Source organism: Thunnus maccoyii, chromosome 18 (genome assembly GCF_910596095.1).
Source record: "Thunnus maccoyii chromosome 18, fThuMac1.1, whole genome shotgun sequence".
NCBI classification, from domain to species: domain Eukaryota; kingdom Metazoa; phylum Chordata; class Actinopteri; order Scombriformes; family Scombridae; genus Thunnus; species Thunnus maccoyii.
Genome location: NC_056550.1, coordinates 23696687 through 23721192, shown reverse-complemented (window position 1 = coordinate 23721192; position 24506 = coordinate 23696687). Strand labels below are relative to the sequence as shown.

Genomic DNA, 24506 nt, shown 5'->3' with positions numbered 1-24506 from the left:
GTCGTAGAAATCTCCTCCTTCCTGTGTCTGCCTCCTGTTTTTTTTCCCCCTCATGAGAAGAGCGAGAGAGCAAAAAAAAAAAAAAAAGAGAGAGAGAGAGAGAGAGAGAGAGAGAGGAGGAAGAAACAAACTGAGGGAGGCAAAAACGAGTGCATCAATCAAGTAGCTTCTTACTGCCAACAATGAGCTCAGTCTTCTGTGTCCTTTCATTTACCGGACTCGCTGAGTCTGGACGAGCCACAAACGTCCTCCTGCGCATGAACAAAAAAACACAATCTGACAAACATTTCAAAAACAATTTATTTGTTTTGGAGTGAGGGCAGGATGTACATATATATAATATAATATATATATATATATAAACACTGTCATTAAACTATTCTTTTCTTGCTGTAAAATAAATTTGATACATTAGACTTTGCACTGCAAGTCCTGTCATGATACATAATCATTACATTTACATATATAGATTTCTAAACAACTAGTTTGTGTTCATTTGCTTACCCCAGGGTTCTTTATCTCGCTGCCTCATTTAATAAGAACCGCATCTTTTTTTTTTTTTTCCAACACTGAACATATTTTAGCTGCCTTTAAGGATGAAGCAGCCCCAATAGAAAGTTCTCGTATTAGCTTACAGGCGGCAGCAGCAACAGCAGCAACAACAACAACAACAACAACAACAACAAGCCCCCTTTTTTTTTCCCAGAAAACCATTCAATACTAGTCTGAACCCTGGGATAAACAAAGTCGTCGTCTGGGTTGAACAGCGAACTCTGACATCCAATCGCTGGCTCTAATCCTGCTCGTCTTTGGCTCACACACACACACGCACACGCACACACACACACACGCACACACACACGCTCACACACACACACCTTAATTATGTTTTAATAACACTGAGATCACACAACAAAATATTCCCAGCTATTTTGTTTTTTTGCGAGTTAATCCTTTTAAAGGTTTCATTCATGAGACCTCGAAGATATGTCAAAATATGGCAAATATGATGCAAAGTTTCCAACAGAAGTAAAAAAAAAAAAAAAAAAAAAAAAAGGAACCTGTCAGGTAATACTGTCATCTAAATGTATAGCTAAGCATGTGTGGAAAGAGTTTTTTTTTTTTTGCACTGGAACAAGGACCAGCCAGCCAGAGTTCGTTTTCCACCCATTTTTCATTTATAAACCCCAATTCTGTAATGTCTGCAAAACCAGCTGCTTTCAATGATTTACTTTTAACGACACAAAGTCTTGAAAGTATCATTAGATTTGACACCGTCTACATATAAAAAATATATTTATACATATATATATTTGCTTATAAAATCTAATTGGAATGGACATTGGGGATATAAATAAAAGTGAAAGAATTTCACATTTGAAGTAAAAAAGAAATCTAATTTGGTCAATAACAAAAGAAAATATAACCCAAGAACATTCATGTTATATAAAAGTGCATCTGATTTAAATTGATCTGTTAAGCTAAGGCTTCTCAGTCAGGGATGTTTGGGCCAGACACACATCAACAGTATGATCATAGGCAAAAAGTCGATCACTTGACAAATAAAAGCCTTTGGTTTCTATTTCCTAACCATGAAAAAGCATCGAGCTGCTTCACTGTCACACTGAAATAACTGAAATCCATATCATCATCATCTTGTATCTGCCCCCTTTTTGGCACTTTGTCGGCTGAGAGCACCCGTGATAGTGAGGAGGACGCGGGTAGAAGAAGAAGAAGAAGACGATTCACTCACAATGAAACGAAAAAGGTAGAACAAGACTCATAAAAAGTCAAAATAAAAATCTTGCAGGAAAACTCCACCCTCAGCTCCTTTTACATGTCATGTCTCATAGTTTATATGAGTACATTATTTCATTCTCTTAAATTCCCAGACTGTAGTGAAATGTACTAATTCTCTTAATTTCCCAGAACACATTTAGGCAGTTCAGCAAGTTTTTATGTTTTTTTTCTGTGGAGAAAATTTAATAACTTTGACTCAAATCTTGAGTCTTACAGCCGCCAGTTTTATGCCCCTCATGTAGCAACACTACATTAAATTCACAGAGCATCTGATTCCCAGAAAAATAAATACTTTATGATCTTATAAAAAAAAACCTAACAGGTCATTTAACACAACTAACCTCCGTCCTGAAGGTATTTACAGAATCCTGAAGACTTTTCTAACCGTCTGGATGAAAAACAAATTCAGTTTGCTGCGATTTTTTAACCCGTTTCTCAAGTTGTAACTCTGTTTTCTAATCCAGATAAAGATGATGGATGATGGTAATTTATACGACCAAAGTCTAAATTCTAATTGTCTTTTTTTGATGTTACTTTGTTATTTGTGTACACACAAAGTTTTCTTTTGTTTTACAAAAAAAGAGCAAGGAGAAATGTCATTTCCAGCTGCCTGAATTAGGAAACAATTTTGGGAAAAAAAGGGTTAAATATCTTTTTCTGTTGTGCAGCAGAAAGAAGAATTTTTCATCCAGATTATCGGAAGAACCTCTGGGATTCATGGAAATACCTTCAGAACAGAGCTAAGTGTTGTTTCAAATATCGACAGGTAACTTTCATTTTTCAGAGAAAAGGATGCTTAGACGTGTGACTGTACTGGTGACACAGAAGAAAAACAAACTGTGGTGCATTATGAACTACTGAAGCTACTGTCAGCAGAGAAATTTGTGTATTTGGCTCTTATCATGAATTTCTTCTTGTAAGATTACTAAACCATTATTAAATGATGCCTGAATTCTGAAACCAAAACACGCTCTGGCTCATTTACTATTGATGTTTTCAACAGATGAACATTCCTCTGCTATTAAACTCCAGTGTAGCTACTCAAGACATATCTCCACATGACATCAATTCATCTATTTTTCACCCGGTCGATGCAAAACATGAAGCCTGAAATGCAATCACTGCATCACAAATAGCTTAAGTAGATTTTAGCAGTTATAGTTGAGTTATAGCTCTGAGGGTGGAGTTTTCTTTGTTTAAAAAAAAATAAAAAAGGGGGGACAGAGATAAACGGCGTCATCAAAGATGGAAAAAAACAGAAAAATCCTGTCCACTTAACACTGTAGTGCACCAGTGGTGTTAAACATACACTGGGCAAAGTTTGAGCTTTAGGCCTGCTGTGTCTTTTAAAATGATGCTCAGCTGAATGTTTAGCCGCTTCAGGGATTCCTGGCGTTTCTCAGAACTGCCCAACAAGTGAATGTAAACACTGGAGTGAATACTTTATGAAGACACAACTGGTGCATGAGTTATTACTCCATGTTGTCGCCTTTGGAGAGCATCGTTTGGAGTGTGTGTGCATGAGTGTTTGTATCTGAGGAGGATCAGCAGCACCACCGGGTGCTTAACCTGTGTTTTGTTTCCCCCTGGTGGCGACTCTCGTTAGAGCACATACTGGCTGTCCTTTGGATCTGCGTAAGAAGAGACTGAATCTTCTTTGAAGCATCTGTAAATGTGCTCAGCGGTGGGTTTAACGCTGACATCCGGATCAGTTCCACGTCCGGATGGGTTTTTCAAAAGGACGCTACAGATACTGCTGAGGCTACTGTGCTACACTGCGGGTTAAAGTTCAGAAACCGGGCAGCTTTTTTAGCACAAGATCTGGGAGAAGGGATGTCTGAGCAGCTCCTCAGCGCTCGGCCTGTGTTTGGCCTCCACGAAGATGCAGCGGATGAAGTCTCGCGCCTGGTCGGAGGTGTGCGAGGGCAGCAGCGGGTTGGTGGGCTGCGTGGCGATCTTGAATATCGCTGCCATGGCCTCGTACTCAGCCCACGGAGGCTTTTCTGTCAGCATCTCCACCACCGTACAACCGAGGCTCCTGTAAATGAGACGCATGACCGGTTTAGCTTCAGGTCAATCAGGAGCGGAGTCACACAACAAGCTGAAACAGAAACCACATATTATGTCTCTCAACTGCTCTCCGCTTAAGCTTTGAAGGAATGTTTTGAGTGGAAACTTTCTCCGGTTCACACGCCACACTTCTTTGCTCTGGCTGTCTGCAGAGGACCTCCTCCACCTGTTTGGGAGGTACAAGCCCTCCTGGGAGCATTACTCCCAGGCTGGGAACCTGGAACATACCAGCCTCTGTTACGACCTGTCTGACTGGCCTTCAGCCAATCACATCACTCGCCTGGTGGGTCACCACCCAATCAGATTGCATAAGGGAATGTTGTCTGCTATGTGTGTGGGAGTGTGGTAGGAACTGGGTTACATACAGCAGGCTCCTCAGTTTATTAAAAAGTTTTCCTTATAAGACCACAGTACTCCAGCCACTTTTAAGAGTAAGGAGTCAGTATTTTTCCTTCTTTCACATTCATGTCTCATCATAAACGTCATATTTGGGTAGAGGCAATTATTTTTACTTAGACATGTTCTGTTATGCAGTTATAAAAAAACAGCTGTATGCGAGAGTTATTTCTCTTAAAATTGTTGCTTGTACTTACAGATGTAAAATGCCAAAATGTGCCTTTGTTTGCTTGTCATATTCTTTTATAAAGCAACAAATTCTCCATTGTTTGGGACACAGAAAATAAACAACCTCTATAAGAATCAAAATGTATAAGTCTAAAGGAATTAATATAATTTATGTAATGATCTTTATTATCTTAGTGTCCTAGTTCACACCAGTGTAAAAAATCTGCTCCACGGCTCTACTAAGCAATTAATCAGTCAGTCAAACTACATATTAAAGGTTGTGAATACAACACTGACATATCATCACCTTTGAGAGTGCTGAGATTGAACCAAACAGCACAGTTGCAGCTTAAATAATGAACAAAACCTCCCTATAAAGCTCCATAAAGCTGACGGGAGCTGCAAAGTCGCTGATAATTCTCCACGATTTTAAAAAAATACATCAATCACAGCTGCTTTAACCTAAACCGCAGTGTGCATCTCCAGGTCTTACCAGACATCAGCCTTCCTGCCGTAGCCCTCTCCGCTGATCACCTCGGGGCTCATCCAGTAGGGGGTCCCGGTCACAGAGCGGATGCCGGTGCCAGACATGCAGATGGTCTGCAGCCTCTTACTGGCGCCGAAATCTCCAAGCTTCACGTTGCCGACTGAATCCCGCAGGATGTTGGCACCTGAGAGTAAGAGTTGACATGTAAATATTATATCTCACCAATCAGCTTTCACATGCTGTGAAACACAAACATATATATTTATTTATACACTGTATACTGTAAACAGAATAATGCTCAGGCCTGCGTGTTGAACAGCACTACCTTTGATGTCTCGGTGTACAATCATGTTACTGTGCAGGTAGGACATGCCCTCCAGGATCTGTCTCGTGTACTTGCGGGTCACGTTTTCCGTAAGAGCCCCGTAGGCCTTCAGCTGGTCTTTGACTGAACCCTGATACGAAGGAAACACATGCTTTACATTTCAAAGACACCAGTGATCCAAGATTCAAGACCACCAATCTACCACATCAGTGCAGGTCTGAGCCAGACACAGACGGAAGTAAAGGAGCCAAACTAAAACCTGGAACCTGAGAGATGTCTGAGATCTGATCAATGTTGGGTCATAAAGGGTCTTTTTGACCATTTGATCCCAAGAATTAAAGTCAGACAACATCTAAAACAGGGAGTAGAATTTATTTTGCTGCATTCATGTGTGCATTTTCTTTACATCTGAAGAACTGCAACTATTAGGCAATTGAGCTTTGTTTGCAATTTCATTTTGTAACTTTTTGTGACGTCTGAACAGATATTAGAGAGAAGACATGAAGAGAAAAATGCAAAGAACCCAGGAAAGCTACCTGACCACTACAGTAGCTGAATGCACAGCAAAGTTCTGAGTGTTTTTTTTCAGTTTTAGTACACAAACACATCACTCACTGTTTCTTTATCATGCTATTTTTGTTATTTATTTGTAGGCTAATCAGTAAGTTGGCTACATAATTTTGGCCCAGTGACCAATACTAGTTTGTGTATATCCTGTGGTCAAAATGGAGGTATAGTTCCTGAGTTCCTAAAGAGGTTTTAGGAACTCCTAGTTCCTTTTATAAACCTTTTTTAGGTGTCAAATTTCATTTTGACGTCATATGAATTCGCTTCATTGACTCCAGAAAAGGTTAATGGACATTTGTTGTCGTCCCTTGTCTAGTTTTGTTTCCTAGGATGCAATGTGATTGAATATAAAGTGACTGAACACGAAGACCGAGGTTAGATTTATAGGTTTTGACTTGAGAAAGCGCCACTGCTCAGGTTGAAGCTGCGTCTCTGAGACTCACCCCTGGCATGTACTCCATGAAAATGGTGAGGGTCTTCTCATTGTGATCCCTCAGACATCCGTAGTACTGAACAATTCGCTCGTGATGCAGGTTTTTCAGCAGCTGGATTTCGCACTCCAAGGCGCTGACCTCCTGTACGGAAATGTACAAAAAGAGGAGAAATGACACACTGAAGATTCAAACAACCGCTCAGCGATTTAACATATTCAAATTATACATCTTTGTTGATTTTTGCAAACAAACGTAGCTTTAAACACACGGATGATAAAGTGATTAATGAGTGCATGTGGAGTCTGTCAAAAGTGAAAGCTAAAGAGGAGAAGCACACGAAAGCCGACAAACACAGTTCCTCAAAAGAAGTTCCTGTGTTTACTTCAGAGAACGAGGCCACAATAGTCACATCACAGGCGAGAGGGAAGTTAGAGACTCACAAAGTAATCCCCAAGTCCCAACACATGAGCCGGTTTAATAGAAACAAAAACTGATTTACAGCTGCGACAAACTGGAGGTGAAGGGGGTGGAGGGGTGGGGTGGGTGGGGGTGGGTGTGATGGGGTGATGGGAGGTCAAGGCAACACTGACCCGTCACCACCATCAACCGTAACACTGTGCTCCTCTCAGATACAGGAAGTGACAGCGCATGTTTTCTCTGTGGCAGACAGGAAAAGACATTAAAATGGGGAAGAGGGGTGTTGAGTGAGGAAAGAAAAAAACCCTCTTCAATACATTCTTGAGTTATTCAATTTCACTCCCGCACATCGATTATTTCATTTATGTGTTAGGGGGATTCGATTAAGTTTTAAGATCCCAAAACTGAAGCATAAATAAGTTTAAAAAGGTGGTTGATTCATTAAATTTGTTGCTCAGTCAGTCATGCTAACCACCTGCATTCCAGCATAATGGCCTGAGCAGATTAACATGCACAACATATGATCTCATTCTTGGCGCTTTTACAGCTGGATGGTGGCGCAAACTCGTGATTTGTCATTAATCAACAGCCTAAGGTTTGATATTTTCTGTTTCGATACAGGAGTTACACTGTAAAAAATAAGCAGGAAATGAAGGAACGCCATTTACTGACAATAAGAGCTAATGAGAGGTAGCAAAAATGTCTACACGCAATGACAGCAAGACAACAGATATTCTACATGACTGAAGCTGCAACAAGAGGTGTCACACCGTAAGAAAGAGTGGAAATGTACTGAAACCATCCCAGGAAGAGAGATGAGGAAGGCACGCCGTCTCTGTGAAAACATGAGCAATGACTGAACTATGACTAACTAGCGTCTCACCTTACTGGTCTCAGGACTGTCAGGATCAAACTGGACCTGCTTAGCAGCCAGTTCCCTCCCAGTATCCACATCGTAACACAGGTAAACCCGGCCGAACGCTCCCTGGCCCAGAAGCTTCCCCCGCCGCCACGTCACCGGAGCGCTGGGCGCTGAGAGACAACACAACAACTCAGCTGTTCATTTATTTCATAAAATATACACAACATGCAGCATCTTACATATCAAATGAAAGAGGAAGTGGCATGGAAATGCATTTTCAGAGACACAAAATATATTTTCCCTTCTGTTTGATTCATTTTTTCCTCTTATTTAACTGGCCTGACTGTGTTTTAGAAGCAGATTTTACTGAGCCCTGGTTTAAATACTGTTCTCAGGTCTTTAACATCCTGCTAAAAGTCTGATTTAGCAGCTTCAACCGCAAAAATCTGTGAAATCCTTTGGTTAAAAGGTCGGTTAAAACGAGTCCGCCACTCACATTTATGGGCGACAGAGCGATCCTGGGGACGTAGTCTGCCCTGGGCGTCGACCAGCTGCCAGCTGCCAAGACTCTCCTCGCTGCCGTTGAGCGACCGTCGTGAAGGCACCAGAGTAAAAAGGTTCCCCTGAGGGCGACGAATCCGTGGAAATGTTCGCCGACCTTTAGGAGAGCAGGAAAGAGGTTGGCTGAGGTTAATGTCACATGACGAACGGTGGCAACAAGTGGAGAAAAAAGACTACAGACACAGAGTTGGCACATAAACTAATCGTCTTACCTTCGCTGTGGTCTTTATGATGCAGGGAGACGTGGTACCTACGAGGATAGGTGCCTCCCTTCCCCGCTACCCTGTCATACACATGATTCTCCCTGTCTGAAAGCAAACATCCAGAGGTCAAAGGTCAGCTGGATTAATCTGTAACTCAATCACAATTTAGCATCACCTTCCCTTGTTGCTTTTACTTATGGAGAACTTTACAGATATGATTTTCCAACTTGAAAAAATACTGTAAGCTTTCAGCTTGTTAACACTACATGAAATAAAGTAAATAAAACTGCTGTTTGCTTCTATTTACAGTTACATTTTTAATGAATGTTTTCCAATTAAATGCTGCATAAAAACAAGTGACCAACATTTTAATGAGCTCTGGTTTAATCTTGATTTTCTTAAGTCATAAAAATAAATAAATCTCAAATCTTTGCTCCTAAATTTCAAGAAACTCACAATTCATGGTATCAACGTTAATTATTAACAATGTGTATTTTTATTTATAAGCTACAATTTTCAATCAGTGTCCAAATTTATGGAACTACTATTCTCATTGGGATAAATTTTCTTCTTCTTTGAAGTCTTTTAGAGCATATTGAAAACAAACTTTCATTCTGCTTTTATAATATTTTTTAATAACTTGTTTTTCTTTTATATTTACGTGTGTATATGATTAAGTTAGAGGTAATCAATAAGCCCATCTAGGCTTTCTCCCTGCACGCTGATTTCTTCTTGTTGTTTGTGTGTATTTGTTTGATTTCAACTGATATAAATAAACAAACTCGAACTCATGGCTGACATTGTGGTGTTTGGTTTCCTGTAAACATGAACTTCTGCTGCTCTGGTGGCTTTAAATGTGTGAACACCTTCATGACGTTAGCTGTCACAATGCTTTATCTCATGAGATGTGACTGTGCTGTATTAATACAATATTTCTGCGTGATCACTAGGAATGCCGTAAAGCTGCGTCGCCTCTCACCTGAGCACTCCTGACGATTATCAGGGTAACTCTTGGCTCTGTGCATTCGTGACTTCCTCATCGAGGGGCTGAGTGAGAGGAGGAAGGAAGGAAGAAGAGTGAGAGATGTACAGTAGAGTGGCTTCCCAAACTAAAACTGCCATTTCCTCTAATGAGTAGTGAGTTCCTGTACCCGGGCGGTATTATATCTGGAAAGTTATGTAAAGCTTTGCTCCTCACCTGTCTGAGTTGCTGTCCAGCGACTGACAGCTTCCAGAGACAGAGTTTTCTGCACTGCTCCAGGGATCCAGCACCTGAACAGGACATAATAAAAAAATGAAGGGTGTGTGTGCACGTGCTCCTTTCTGTACACATGTATGGTTTCAGACAGAAAATCAAAACCTAAAACAGAGTTTCTATGGGAACATAAACAAAGACAAGCCTCACTGAATGGCTTGTTTAAGGTTTTACTCCAAAATGAGTTTAACATCTTTATAAAACTTACCATTCTTACCCCAAAAATGTACCCAAAATCCAAAAAACAAGCTTTTAAGCTTTGCGGTAGAGTTGTTTACGTGAACAAATTCGACTGAGATGATAAACTCACCACATAAATTCTATTTCAATGTGGATTTTCCCCCATTAACACTAAAGCGATGACTCACACACTGATCGCTGGTCTCGGGGATGAACTCCCCCTCACTGTTTATGCTGGTGTATGAACCTTGGCGGGCGATCCTCTGCTGGCGTTCAGGCACGTAGCCAGGAGGCGGCGAGCTACGCCCTGTGTTCTGAGAACCTAGGATTAGACAGAAGTTATGAGCATAAAGGAAAACGTGAGGAAAAACAAAAAACAGTGCATAAAAATGTCTATTTTGTTTTGAGTAAGTTCATTAGATGTCGGAAAGGCTGCTCTGCATAGATGTTAGAAACTCTTCTCTGAGAGTTTTTTCCTCAGTGTGCAGGCAGCTCTGTAGCAAACACACAACCATTCAAACACACATCTACGCAACTGTTGTAACCAGAGCTGCAACAATTAGTCGATTAATCAATTAGTTGCTAACTATCAAATTAAGGAGCAACTATTTTAAGAATCGATTCATCATTTGGAGTCATTTTTTAAGAAAAAAAGGCAAAAATTCTCTGATTCCAGCCTCTCAAATGTGAATATTTTCTGGTTTCTTTAGTCTTCTATGACAGTAAACTGAATATTTTTGGGTTAAAGACTGTTGGTCGGGACAAAACAAGACATTTGAGGACGTGACCTTGGGATTTGGGAAACAGTGATTGATATTTTTCACCATTTTCTGACATTTTATGGACCAAACAACTAACTGATTAATCAATAAAATAATAGTTAGTTGCAGCCCTGGTTGTATCACTGTTGTCATGACTGTCGAAAAATGGAAAAAAAAATATGCAGCGCTCTCACAATGACAAAGAAAAGAACAAATGAAAGTGCTGATTGCAGACGTTCTGCTTGAAAGCATCAAAGACAGACAGCTGGTTTTAGTTTTTACAGCCCGTTGCTGTCATAAAGTCCAGATCTCGAGCCTTTTTACAGCCACAAAAAAAAAAAAAAAAAAAAAAAAAATCCTACACCAGGCCAGTGGTCCACTACACTAATAGCATTCCCTAATCTGATTGGCTGCTGTCCAACAGGCATCGTCTAGTGATGGTGAACAGGAAAAGGAAGAGGACCCATTGCTAGAAGGGGAAGCCAAAGAAAGAACAGCCAGAGAGAGAGAGAGAGAGAGAGAGAGCGATGGACAGGGAATTCAACGTGCAGCAACGGCACGACAGCTAGCCTTTAACTGAACATTTAGACATCTGAGAGAATTAACCAGAACACATTTCCTATCTTCAATCAACGTGCGAACTATCTCGTTGCAGATAAGATTAGAAAAGATACGTACCAGTTGATAGATGACGCCCTCTGGGCTCTGAGGACTGGTACGCCGTGCTGACGTCTCCAGTGGACTGGGAGGCCTTGATCCTCACCTGTTTACATGGAACGTGGTGAGAGGGGGAGGAGGCCTGTAGATGGCGAGAGGAAGGGAGGACAGGTGGTTTAAACATGGCTGCAACACATCACACACCAAACGATGGCGTTATGCCAGCGAGCCAGTTAGTGTAATGTAAACAAATGGGGAACTTTGATTTTTCACAACATGGCTCTGTGGTGAAGAAATGGCGGTGGTGCAACTGTACCCTGTAAATGCACGCCCAGTATGTGTGTGTATGTGTGTATATGTGTGTGTGTGTGTGTGTGTTTGTGTCTCACGTTGCTGTGCTCCTGTGTGAGCAGCAGGATCTTGATGCTTTTCATGTTGGAGCTTCGATCCAGCAGATCGATTGCTTTGTCGAGGTCATCCTGACCTCGCAGAGGGATGGACAACTGCCAAGATACAATGTGTACATGTAAACACACAAACATGAAGATTCACAAGCATATAAAGGGAAGAGGAAACGTAAAAATGATCACATATTTGATCATTTAATTAAATACACTCACCGAGCACTTTATTAGGAACACCTGCAATCCAGCACAACAGCTCTACTTTTACGAAGCTTATATATTTTCAGTTTTTGTTGACATTTTCATAAAGCTGATAATTCTACTTTATGTTTATTATTGAGGTCGTAGTCGGTGGCTTTCTGACAATCTCAACAAAAGCTTCGTGAAAATATAATTCATGGCAGACCTGATGTATTGGATTGCATTAAATTGCACAGGTGTTCCTAATAAAGTGCTTGGTGAGTATATATGCAAACATGTACTACAATTAAGACAAATAGGGACACATACAGATATAAAGACACACGTATCCAGACATATCCACATGCATGCACACGCACATACATAATAAACAATCATTGTCCTCTACATGCACTCTAGACTCCTTGATCTGAGACATTGTTGGACAGAGAGAGAGAGAGAGAGAGAGGTGAGGGAGGACGGAGTGAGTCGGGAGAGACGGAGCGCTTCAAACAGCACAAGAGACTCCTCTTTACCTCATTGTTCATATAATGCAGGTCTAGCTGCTGGCCAAAGACAGTCTTGACTTTCTGCTGGATTTCCTCGAACTGTACAGGCCGTCCAAACATCAGGATCCTACACATTAAAAAAAAAAAAAGCAAGAAATCACACAGACAGGCAGATTATGAGAGATTTGTACCCGCTGCTAAGGAAACTGCTTTTGAGTTACATGCACACGTGCATACAAACTACACACAAGCTGCTGTTTTTAGTGTGTGCAGATTCCTCTAAGTACACCTTGCATACTTGTGGTTTGTGCTGGCAGCCACAGACTAACCACAGTGCTTTCCCCTTCCATTCTCTGGCTCACATACCAGTCTGAATTAAGTGCTGGAGTGTGTGTTTGCACTCTGAGATGTGCTCTTTCTCATGAACTGGAGCATGTGACAAGAACAGCATGCCTGAGTGAGGGTGTTTATGTCTGTGTGTGTGTTTATGCGCTCGCTCACTCGCATATACGTGTATGTGTGTATAATGCTTACACACACACATACACACACACACACACACACACACATAGCACGCATGCAAATAAAGTCCAAAGCAAACTCACCTCCTCTCTCCTGAGAACTCAAACTTTATCCTGACATCGTCCTGAGGGAAAACAGAAACAAGCTGGTCAAGGAGCATTCAAAGGTCAAAAAAGCGTCATGAGAAGAAAGTATATGAAACCATCAACAGATATAATCACCACCAATAAAGTAAACTGATCATGAACTGTCAAAGATTGTGAATTTCCTCAAAGAATACAAATTGAATGGTTCCACTTTAGGGAGTTGAACTACCTTAAGTCTGACCTGCACATGCAACGTCTTCATCTTTTAGTCTTATACAAAGATAGTTCGCTGGAGGACATGTCAGCACCTCTTCCACTGCTTCATCATTTATGAGAACCCTGCTGCACTCGTAATAAGTGCAAACTAGGTTACTGAGCTAGAAAAATTGTGGAGACTGTCTTTCCCAGGGAGGCAATCACTGGTTTTAAAGCACAACTGAAATCACATTTAATCATCCGTCAAAAATAATATGAACATGTTCTTGAAATTTATTGTCAATAGTTTTTTATTATTAGAATGAAGGAAAAAAGGTCTTTGGGAAATAAATTCTCCTTTTTCTGGCTGGAGAGGCGCGTCAGAGACTTGTTTGATTGACATTAGTTGGCAGGTTATTGGTGTTACGCCGTAGGGAACAGAGATAAAGTAAACAAACTGCTGTAGCTACAGGTCATGGACAGGCAGCGTGTCGCTAACAGGGATTTTGAAGAGCAGCGACCAAACCAGCATCATACATACATACATTTTCAGGTATGTTTACATGCTGTGCTGCAGCTGAGCAGCTAATTGGCTATCTAGCCTGCTAACTGATGTTAGCGTTGCACTATTCCCCGGTGAATGTTGGTTTGGTGGCTCGTTCAACAAGCTAAGCTGCAGGACAAGACGTGTGTCCATGTTTGTAAGTTAGATAAGAAGGAGACTTTAGCAAGAAAGCTAATGTGGGTTGTTGTTTAGTGTCTGTGGCTCTTGTGTTGTGTAGCCGGATGCAATCAGGCTCAGTGTGACCGTCCTGCTCTGCCTATGATAGGCACGTCATAGGCAGAGTACGGCACGTTACCGCTTTATGCAAGATTTGATTTGCTGTATCAAAATAAGGACTATAATGCAAAACTAGGGGGCACCATCATGAAATCAAATATAAATTTCTCCCTTTTGTGTTCAGATTTTTTTCTCAGAGGAGAACAGAGGGCAAGTGATTTATAGAGCCGTTGCAGTTTGGACTTTAAGGAAACACTAACCTACATGCGTTGTCTGCTTTGGCTTTTCTCTGTGGCTACAGCTCAATGATACTGGTAAAAAAGCAAAGGTGTGGGGTCTACTGGGGATTTTCCACAAACGCAAAATATATTTTTAGAGAAGCGGTTCATTTAAGATGAAGTTGTGGGTGGCTTTCATGTGAATTCATCTGTCATTATACTTTATTAGCTAACTTTGTGGGCCAGGGGAAATATCACAAGCAGTGAGAGTATATGTGCCTGGACGGGTGATACCCAGTCACATGATGCTTTATTATAGTAGTAGTCTATAATCAAAATTCTAAGTGCAACACACCTAAAATCGTAAGGAAAACACTCATTTTCTCTGCATTTTTGGCCTTCCCCATTTCTAAGTTCAGTCCCATTCATAGTGGACACAACTAAAAAGGCTTTCGAATTTGGGGAAACTCTCATTCTGTGTTAAGTTTTCCCCACTATGATGCAACTGTATGCAAATGGACTGTTAAAGATTCAAGCTGTGGTCAAACGACCTTCAACGGCCTCTAGATCTAGATCATAAGCAACACAATGACAGAATGTATGACTAATATTGGTCAAGGGTTCATACCCTTTCTGGTATAAAACATCTAAAAGCAAAAATCTTATCAGATGGGTCTGTGTGTCTTAGTGTAACTTTAGGAGTCCTTGATGTGAAAAAGTTTGAGAACCACTGCTCTAGATTTATGACGCTCTATCCCCATGTTAACAGTGTAGGACTGGCAGCAATTTTATTCCGATTTTTTGTTTTGACGTTTCAGCAGATGCTCCTATACTGCTGACACACATTTATCTCGCTGTTCGTAGTGACAGTGGCGTTTGTGGCTGTTAACCTAAGAGCTTTCAGAATCTTGATAAACATCTAGCTACCTTACCCCTTCAGAACCACAGACCACTCATACCACTTCCATAAAATGTGTTTACATGTGGGACCAAGATGTTTGAACTGAAACTAACAAAAATATCTAGGTCAATTTGATTGTAACTGAGCATTTTTAAAAGATTTTATCTGTCATTCAGTACCATTTCCATCAACGTCTTCCAAAACATCTGTAGGTTTACGAGCTTCAGACATTTTCTATGATCCGTTCTCAGACCTACCCACCTGTCTGTTGGCCTGGGCCGGTGTCTTGGGTTTGCCGCTGTCATAAGACAACACAGGCTGGCGCCGCGTCATCTGGAGGGCAACCAGGTCCTTCATTATAGAGTGGAGAGCCTGCCGCTCATCTGGAGAGGATAATGGGTTGGGGAAAATAAAAAACACAATTAGAGCATGGATTGGAAAATGAATGGCGTGTGTGACACAAGGCAATAGATATGAGCCTTTAGTGCTTAGCTTTGTTCTAAAAGGTGTGTGCAGACAATAAGCCAGTCATCTTTAACTACAGCCGTATTGAGACTATCCTGTGACAGGGTATTAGAGGCAGGGAAGGGCTGCAGTGTTTCTGATATGCCTATTCCCATGTTTGATCTCAGGGTAAGTTCTGCCTTGGCTGGACTAGCTCACAAAGAGAAAATATTCTCCTTGTGTAGCTTGGACAGACATCATACGGCCCCGGGGCAGCGGAGAGAACCAGACCCCCATCTCCACAACGCCGAATACCAATCCTTCACCCGACAGTGTCTGGAGCAGCAGCTCGCACAGGCTTTGGCCTCAGGGATAGTGTTTGGTGTGAGTGTCTGTTTTTGTCTCATGCTGTGAGAAAACCATGTTCTAAATGATGTCTGTCTTACATCAGAGTAAAGAGGACTTACTCATTGTGGCGATGTCCACGTATGTGGTCTACAAACCAATCTTCAGGTACTTGTCTCTGCAGTGCCAACACACCCACAGCCTGTGGAAGTAAACAAACCTTGTAATAACTTTTCTTGCTATTTTTTTATTATATAGACAGAACAGAGGGATGTGAGTCAGACAGGACATATGACAAACGTTATCAGCCAGTCTCACCAAAATTTTCAGTATGCAAGTACGTCATTACTTAAATGAAGAGGCAATCAGGAAAGGGGAATCAAAAACCTGAAGACTGGTATCACAAAATGGCTGTACTGTACCCTTATTTTTTGGTATGTAGGTAATTAAATTACATGCTAAGATGTCTTAATGTGACACTAAACAGAGACTGATGTTTCATTTACAGCACAATCCGCTTTTCATGCTTGATTCCTTGGATGCATGTAAAAAAAAAAAAAAAAGTAGCCTAATCCTGCAGAACACAGAGCTAAAGATTTCCCTCATTGAAAGCATTGAATCAGAAAGTGTGCTGTGCATGTGAGGATATGTGTGTGTTTGTGCCCATGAGAACGACAATTGGAAACGGCTGAAACTCAAGCTGCACTGGCAGCGATTGGTTTGGCACAGTTTATATGAGAAGAATGTTTTTTACGGGGAGAATTCTGCCATTTTAAATATCTACCAGCTTTTAATTCGTCTCTGGTTGCATGCGTTGCAGAACCCGAACTCAGCTGTGTCATAACTCCATTGTTGATGTTAACACAGCAATATTATCTTCCCTGTTCAAGGCACTATAAGGCGTTCAACACTATAAACTGAGGCATTTCCTTCAATGGAGAGGGTTTCCTTAAATCTGTACCAATAAACCAAGAAATTTAAACCAATTCAACCAAGGAGAACACAAGGACTCCTGTGGGTTGTTTTTTTTTTAACTTTGAGGCCCTTAAACACGAACTCTGTTCTCAAAATTACAGGAGATTGATGAATATTTGGTCGTACAGTAGATATGACCACCTTTAACAAAACAAAAAACGAGTAAACAAAACCCCAAAGACAACTATTTTGATAACTGATGAATTGCTCAAGTCATTTAAGCAAAAAATGCCAAACCTTTGATGGTTTCAGGTCCTTAAATGAGAGAATTTGCTGCGTTTCTTTGTGTTACATCATAATACATTGATTCTGTTTTGTTTTGACCAACCAACAGTCCAAAATCCAGACATTTGATGTTGACACCCTAGATTCTAGGAAATCCTGATGGTCATTCTTCACTGTCTTCTGATCAGACTAAACAATTAACCAAGATATACAAATAATTGGTAGATTAATCAATAAAATGAAAATAATCATTAGTTTTGGCCCTGCTTCATGATAATAAACTCTTTCTTCTCTTTGCCTAATTTCAATTAGAGCTATAAAGAATAGTTTATTATAATATTATAATAAATCATACTGGTAAGCCAAATTGTGTTACTACAAACAAGATTAGTCTCTCAGGCAAATGACAGATCAGTAATTTCTCATGACTGGTCTAAACTGTTGTGGTGAAGAGAAAGAGTCCACTGTAAACACAACACATGCTTCAACTTGCTCAGGTATACAGTACTGTGCAAAGGTTTTAGGCACTTTGCATGTTTAGATTCTTATCCACAATGCAACACCATGAGGGAGGCGTCTTATCGGTCCCAAATTTATTCTGCAGCATGACAACAACACCAAACATACAACCAGAGTAATAAAGAACTATCTTCAGCGACAAGAAGAAAAAGGATCCTGCAACAGATGGTTTGGCCCCCACAAAGCCCTGATCTCAACATCATGGAGTCAGTCTGGGTTTACACGAAGAAGCAGAAGCTACTGAGACATCGAAATCCACAGAGGAACTGTGGCAACTTCTCCAAGATGCTTGGAACAAACAATCATCCATTACTCAAGTTCAAGCTGGAGTTTGACTCTCAAAAGGTAAACTTCCTGGACCTGTGTATAATCAAACAAGACAACAAGCTCATTACAGATCTCTTTCGAAAACCAACACAGCGTACAGACAACAGAACAGACAGTCACCATGCACAGTATATTAAGGATGCCATCGACATTAGTCACTTTCACAGACTACAAAGGATTTGTAGAATACCAGTTTTAAGAACAACAGGTGGATATTATGAAGGCGAGAGTCAAGGACAGAGGATATGCTGATAAACAACTAAACACAGCGTTGAATAAAGTATTTAGAGATTCAAGAGTGGAAAAAGTCCCCTCCAAGTCTTCCATGGTATGTGTCCTTGGATTCTCAAACTGGGCACAGCAAATCAAACAATCAATCAAAAGACATTACCATATCCTAACTAGTGACCCACAAATTGGTGAACTGTACAAAGAACCTCCTAGGAAAACCTTTCATAGAGGAAGAAACCTTAAAGACAACTTTGTACACTCAGATTGCCTCTAAACCAAACCAACCCAACTGTGGTCAATGTACACAATGCCAACACACGACTAAGTGCATTTCCTTCTTCCATCCTGTAACAGGAAAACAGTACAAAATTCAGGGCACAATTTCCTGTCCAACCGCTGGAGTCGTATACCTCATCAAGTGTCCTTATGGTAAAGTGTACATCGACATGACAACCAGATCTTTGAAGACTACAAATGTAAACAAAGACAGTCCAGTTGGCGTTACATTTTGCACATATGAAACATCCCCCGACCTCTTACTGGTATGCTGGTATTGAATTAGTTCAAATTTCCAGAAGAGGAGGCAACTTAAAGGAAACCTTCCTGAAATGTGAAGCATATTGGATTACTGAATTAGAGTCTCTAACACCGTTGGGAATGAATGAGGACCTGGATCTCAGGGTTTCCCAATGAAAAATGTCCCGTGAAACAAACCCAACCTACTGCCAAATCCCCAAAATAGATGTTTTTTTAAATAATTGACCTGCATGTCTTATATAAAAAGTTATGTAAAAAGTTTTTTTCTACCCTGGTATAAACTACTTTACTTCTTTCACCTCTTGTTGTTGTTGTTGTTGTTGTGGGATTGTAAAGAGTTGGTTTATGTTCTGCCCCTTCTCTATTTGATTGTTTTAAAAGGCAAAAGCATGCTCACACCAAATATTGATTTCATTTAGGTTTCTTCTGTTCACTGAGTTAATTCAAGCTCATTTAATTCACAGTATAACTGTAACTAAGAAAACAGGAGAGTAATACTTGAGACTGTGATGAATCGTGTCTGAGGACGGAGCCTGAAGAAGAGGTTACTGCTGTCTGTCTCTCTGAGGTCGTACAGTCTGCACATTCAGAAGGCTTTCTCAGAAGAAAACGTGGACGCGGGAAACTACTTCTGTACATGACATGGGCAGCGTCGGCACCCGAAGGCAACTCATTGACTCTGTGGATTTCTGGGTAATAATCACCCACAGGAATGCTGGGCATGTCCGTCTGTGGTCGACGGAGCGTTGCCACGTTCCTTTCAAGCTTCCGCCGCTCTCGTATTCCACTTCCAACGGAGTAGGTGCCAAAGACTTTTGTCCTTCAACCCTTCGAACTTCACGCTTGTGCGATTTTATCCCCCGAATAAATAACGTGGAGCTAATGAGGTGTGCAAATTCCCGTTGTTGCACAGATTCGGAGGAACTTCAGGGGGAGAACGTAGAGCCGTTATCTCCTCTCTTACCTTCACCTAAGAGTACAGTAATACTGCTGGATGTGGAAAGAAGCGCTCAAGTTGTGCACCTCAAGGGGTTCCTGTAGTCAACAACACAACAACTAACCTCTGTGTCCATTCCCCCAGCTACCCTCTTCTCTCCCCTGTTTCTCCTGATTTTAATTACCTCCCAAGCGGAATGTGGGGAATTCAATGGAGAGAGAGTCTGCGCTCTACCAGTCTAGTCAGCTGTGCCCACTTTATTTTCCTTGTATCACATTTCCAGGACTAGCAGGATTTACATGGATTTTCCTCCCCCCACTCTTCTCTGTCTGCTTTGAGAGGTGTTTAGTCTGAGGCTGTTTTTCCCAGCCACAGTCCTTACTCTGTCTCGGGCCAGTGATGCATCTGGACTCAGTGCTTCACAGCAAATTCCCCTTCGCCTGATGTCTCTCATGTTTCAGGTGCACATGTGAAGTCGGTTCAGGGCAACCCACCACATTTAAATACTGCAATCTCGACAAGTAGCTTATGCTTGAATTGGCTGCATCAAACTTGCCCTTTCAACACATACAGATTGTGGACACACACACACATCTGATTTTTTTTTTTTTTAATGCAAAAGAGCTAAAAAAACAAAAAGTTAGTAAAGATTTAAAGAGAAGATGCTGGTGGTCTGTGGTCCATACCTGCTTAAGATTATAAGCCACCTTTCTTTTGTCATTAAGAGAAAAAGTCTAATATCGACACCAACAACACAGTTTCCCAGTCAAAAGTGAGATGCCTCCGTCTCGTGGACTCACAAGTCTCTGAAGGGATGTTTTGAAGCCTGGAGCTCGAGTTTACTCCTCGCCACAATCATGGCAAGAATCAAAATCTGGACAATGGTGTGGAGTCTGGGTGGAGCTAAGACGAGGAGAGAGAGACCTGCCAAACTTTCACACAGATTCACTCAAATCAGAATAATCTAAAGCTGAGGAAGTAAATCACTGTATAAAATATGGCAGAAATAATACAGCTGTGTTTCTCACTCAGCATCTCTCTGCATCACTGAGCAGTCGGAGATGAGAAGTTAGGAGGGGAGACTGGTAGTGTGCCAGCAGGCTGGGAGACTTTGTCCCATAGGAATAGTATGGATTTGATAATGACTTGTAAAAAGACAGAAATTTAAGCACCTGGTGAGGAATATATAGGAATATGGTGTTGATATATAGAATAAAGTAATTTTGTGTGATATAATGTTAAAGATTTCATTCATTTGTGTCCTTTGTTTCTCCCTTTTTTATTCTGACAACACAAAACAACCATATAATCACATTCGATCACAGTAAAGTGCTACTGAGGCACCTTTTTAATCACTTCCCTTTTATCTACTCATAAGCTCACATATGTTTAGTGATCTTCCTGCCTCAGCAGAGTAGTTACCGTATGTATGCTGGACTTTCATGTATTTTATGCTGCATTTATATCACATGGGAATAACTGTGTAGGGACTAATTAAAAGACTGAGAGCAACAACGTTTATATAGATTTTTAATGTGAGTGGACTACTGCTAAACAGCAAATAAATCTAAGTTATTAGTATTACAGATGCTGTTAAAGCTTTGTTTACATCAGTAACGCTAATAGTCACAGCTGTAGTTTCAATCATGATCAGCTGAAAAAGACAAACATGCCGATTTATCATCAACGAGCTCACCTTCATGTACAGGATGCACGTAATTCATTAGATTATAGATTAGAGTTAGCTTTTACTTGCCTTACATTTTAATAAACTCAATATTTTTGGGGGTTTTGGACAGTTAGACAAAACAAGGCGTCACTTTGTGCTCTAGGAAATTGTGCTGGCAATTTTTCATTGTTTTCTGATGTTTTTAAGACCAAACAATTACTCCATTAATTGAAAATATATTTTGCAGATTAACTGATCATACAAATGATGGTTAGTTGCAGCCTTGCATGTCATCTATTAGGTCTCAAAATACTTATTGAGCCCATATAAGTTCGTTGTAGACTCAAGCTGTTCTGATAAATGTTTAATGTCTTTAATGTGTGTAGCAAGACATACGAGGTAGATCACAAACTGAATTCATTTCCGTTTTATATCTCACCTCAGCTGCTCTCAAACTGGTTTACTTTATTCCAGTAACGCTCTGGGTACCAGAAGGACTGCTGTTAGTTCACCTGCTGCATGAACTAATCTGTAATCTTACCTAAAAAATCAAAATACTTACTTAGTCACTTTAAAAACAAACTCATCTATACTAGCCTGAAGCTGTTGTAAACAGATTGTTTGTTTATTAGTCTGTTCTGTTTGTAATGGTTTCATTTCTTTTCACTTTTCATTGTAGCTGTAAACAGGGTGTTGCCTTGAAAGCACCAGCGTGCTCAGCCAACTTGCCTTGTGTAAATAAATAAACTCTGGGAAAGCGATTACACAGCGTAGAACTACCTGAAGGTCCAGATTAAACATATTTTATAGTGTTTCTCAATTGAAAAGTGATGTGAAACACATTTTCAAACAGGGCAGATTGAGGACACTGAGGTCATGTCCATATTTTTATGGGAATCAGTTTTGTTACTTTTGCAACTACAACCATTACATCGATACTACTTTGAGGCTTGTAAAAATAAATAAAGGATGTAGAGCTGTAACAATTACTTGATTAATTGATTACATGCCAACTATTACATCAGTCACCAGCTATTTTGATAGATGGTAAATCATTTTGAGTCATTTTTTTAAGAAAAAGTGTTCAAATTCTCTGATTACTGCTTCTCAAATGTGAATATTTTGGGGGGTTTTTTGGTTTGTTTTTTTGTCTTCTATGAGAGTAAACTGTATATCTTCGGTTTTTGGACTGTTGTGGACAAAACAAGACATCTGAAGACGTCATCTTGGACTTTGGGAAACAGTGATCAACATTTTCTGACATTTCATGGACCAAACAACTAATCAATTAATCAAGAAAATAATAATTAGTTGCAGCCCTGGTTGTATCACTGTTGTCATGACTGTCGACTGACAGTTTCAGCCCTAAAAGGATGTAATATTTTCCCACCTGAAGTTTGAACCTTCATGTTGAGAAATCCTCTTTTAATAATTAAAAAACATTTTAAATTTGACTCCTGTACCTGAGCTGCATTATGGGGACCCGGACACTCATGACTCCAAAATTTCAAAAATCCTTTATGTATCCTTTATTTATTTGGTCTTTTTTGTACATATACATATGCAACAAACTACAATGTTTATTTCTTTACATTTATTACTTATTTATCTTTTTTGTTCTCTTTCTACCCCCTACTTTACTTTAGCTTTAATATTATTTATCTATTTTCCTTTTTCCCTGAAATGACTTTTACTTACATGTACGCATTGTATTTAGATGAACATAGATGTATAAGCAAGTTTAAATGTACACACATAGATATGTGACATTAAGGGTATACGTGCATTATATATATGGGTATAAGTAGGAATATACTGCTTTTGTTGTTTTGTGTTTTTTAATATTTTCTGTATTATTACTATTAATATTATTTTCTTTTATTCTTCTTTTCCATTCCCTTGTCTCTTAATATTCAAAAGTAAAAGCTGGTCATGCTGTATAATATGTACAACTTTAATTACAACTAATTAGTAACCCCCTTGCTCCAAAAAAAAGATTTCAAAGTCCTGATTACAGCTTTGTTTTTTCCCACATGACCTGAATGCAGCATAAGTCACCCATCACATCACCTGTCATCACTGTCACGTGCACATCTCGCAGCCCTCACCTGTAGCCTGGACCACCTCGGTTAGGACCGGACCGGGCTTCTCCGGTAGTCGGATGAGATGACGCAGAAGGTCCCTTCGTTGTTCACGTCCATCTGTATCCTCGGTCACACCGACACACCGGGAGAGTGTGTGCGCGCATGTGCGTGCGCCATGGCGGGGCTGACCCTCCCACCAGGTAACCGGGGCTCTTCTTTAACGGAAAGTTAAGAGCACACACACACACACACACAAACTGACTTTCCAGGTGGTGAAAACAAAACACGGTCACATCAGACAGCTGTGAGTGTTACAGAGGAAATGTTCCGATGGAAAAGCCCACATCAGACGGCTCCAGCTGTGGCTCGAACACAAACTTCTGCTCCATCTTTGGAAAACTTAAATTTCCAAAACATTTTCAGCAGTCAGGACAGAAAGAAAGAAAGAAAAAAAGATCCTTTCTGTCTTTGCAGGAGAGCGAGCTGAATCAGACCAGGTGTAACAACAACCGTGTGGCCTGAATGAAATCCATTTCAACTCGCCAGAAGGAAACACAGACGATTTCCGTGATTTTGATGGCCTCTCTTCCTGCTAAGTTTGCAGATTTTCCTTCTCTGTGTTGCCAGGTTTGATTCCAAAATATTAGAGGCCGGACATTTTTGTAACTTTATGATTACTTCGCATTATGGCATTGCAATATCCATATACATAAAAAAAGGCCTGTGCATGACATATAACAACAACAAAAAGTGCAGGAGGATTTGTTTCAGTGTTCAACATGAAACAAAAAACTGTTACTGGCAACAGAAGTTAAACTCTGCAAACGTTTAAAATACACATAAACTTGATTTATTGTGTCGAGCGAAGCACAATTTGCTTATCGACCAGACTTCGCGGAGCATTGCGGTCTTTTCTGCATTCATGTGGGAACAAACTTGATTTAAATGTGGAAGAAAGAAAAAAAAAAAGTATTTTGCCAACAACAAAGTCGCAAAGACAAGTTGTCGTACGATGCCTAGTAGATAACTATAGTCCACAACTTCTCTCAACCAAAGCTAAACAAAGTACACCACAATAATCTTCAACCGAATACGTCAAACTTCCTGACAGAAAAAATATCGCCACCGGAACCCGCTTTTAAGGCTCCAACAGATCATGAAAACTGTGCTCCAAAAGTCGTGTCCATATTGTCCAAACGTCTTCGCTGTCCGTCGTCCGTACGTCTGCAACAACACGGCTTTATTCCCAGGGGGGATTTCTTATTACTAAACTA

At 40.4% G+C, this 24506-nt stretch overlaps 1 protein-coding gene across 1 annotated transcript; it reads right to left on the bottom strand.

Annotated features, from left to right (window-relative positions):
* Window positions 1-1961: 1961 nt before the first annotated feature.
* Window positions 1962-23712, bottom strand: map3k3 (mitogen-activated protein kinase kinase kinase 3). Its single transcript, XM_042393510.1, has 17 exons — window positions 23257-23712; window positions 15851-15930; window positions 15201-15322; window positions 12842-12882; window positions 12264-12363; window positions 11533-11646; window positions 11165-11285; window positions 9914-10047; window positions 9489-9562; window positions 9270-9337; window positions 8300-8395; window positions 8023-8184; window positions 7548-7696; window positions 6257-6388; window positions 5247-5376; window positions 4928-5105; window positions 1962-3838 (listed from the first exon to the last, which is right to left on the bottom strand). Exons 2-17 carry the CDS (start codon window positions 15852-15854, stop codon window positions 3610-3612), a joined length of 1854 nt encoding a protein of 617 aa, XP_042249444.1. The 5' UTR covers window positions 15855-15930; window positions 23257-23712; the 3' UTR covers window positions 1962-3609.
* Between the last annotated feature and the right edge of the window lie 794 nt (window positions 23713-24506).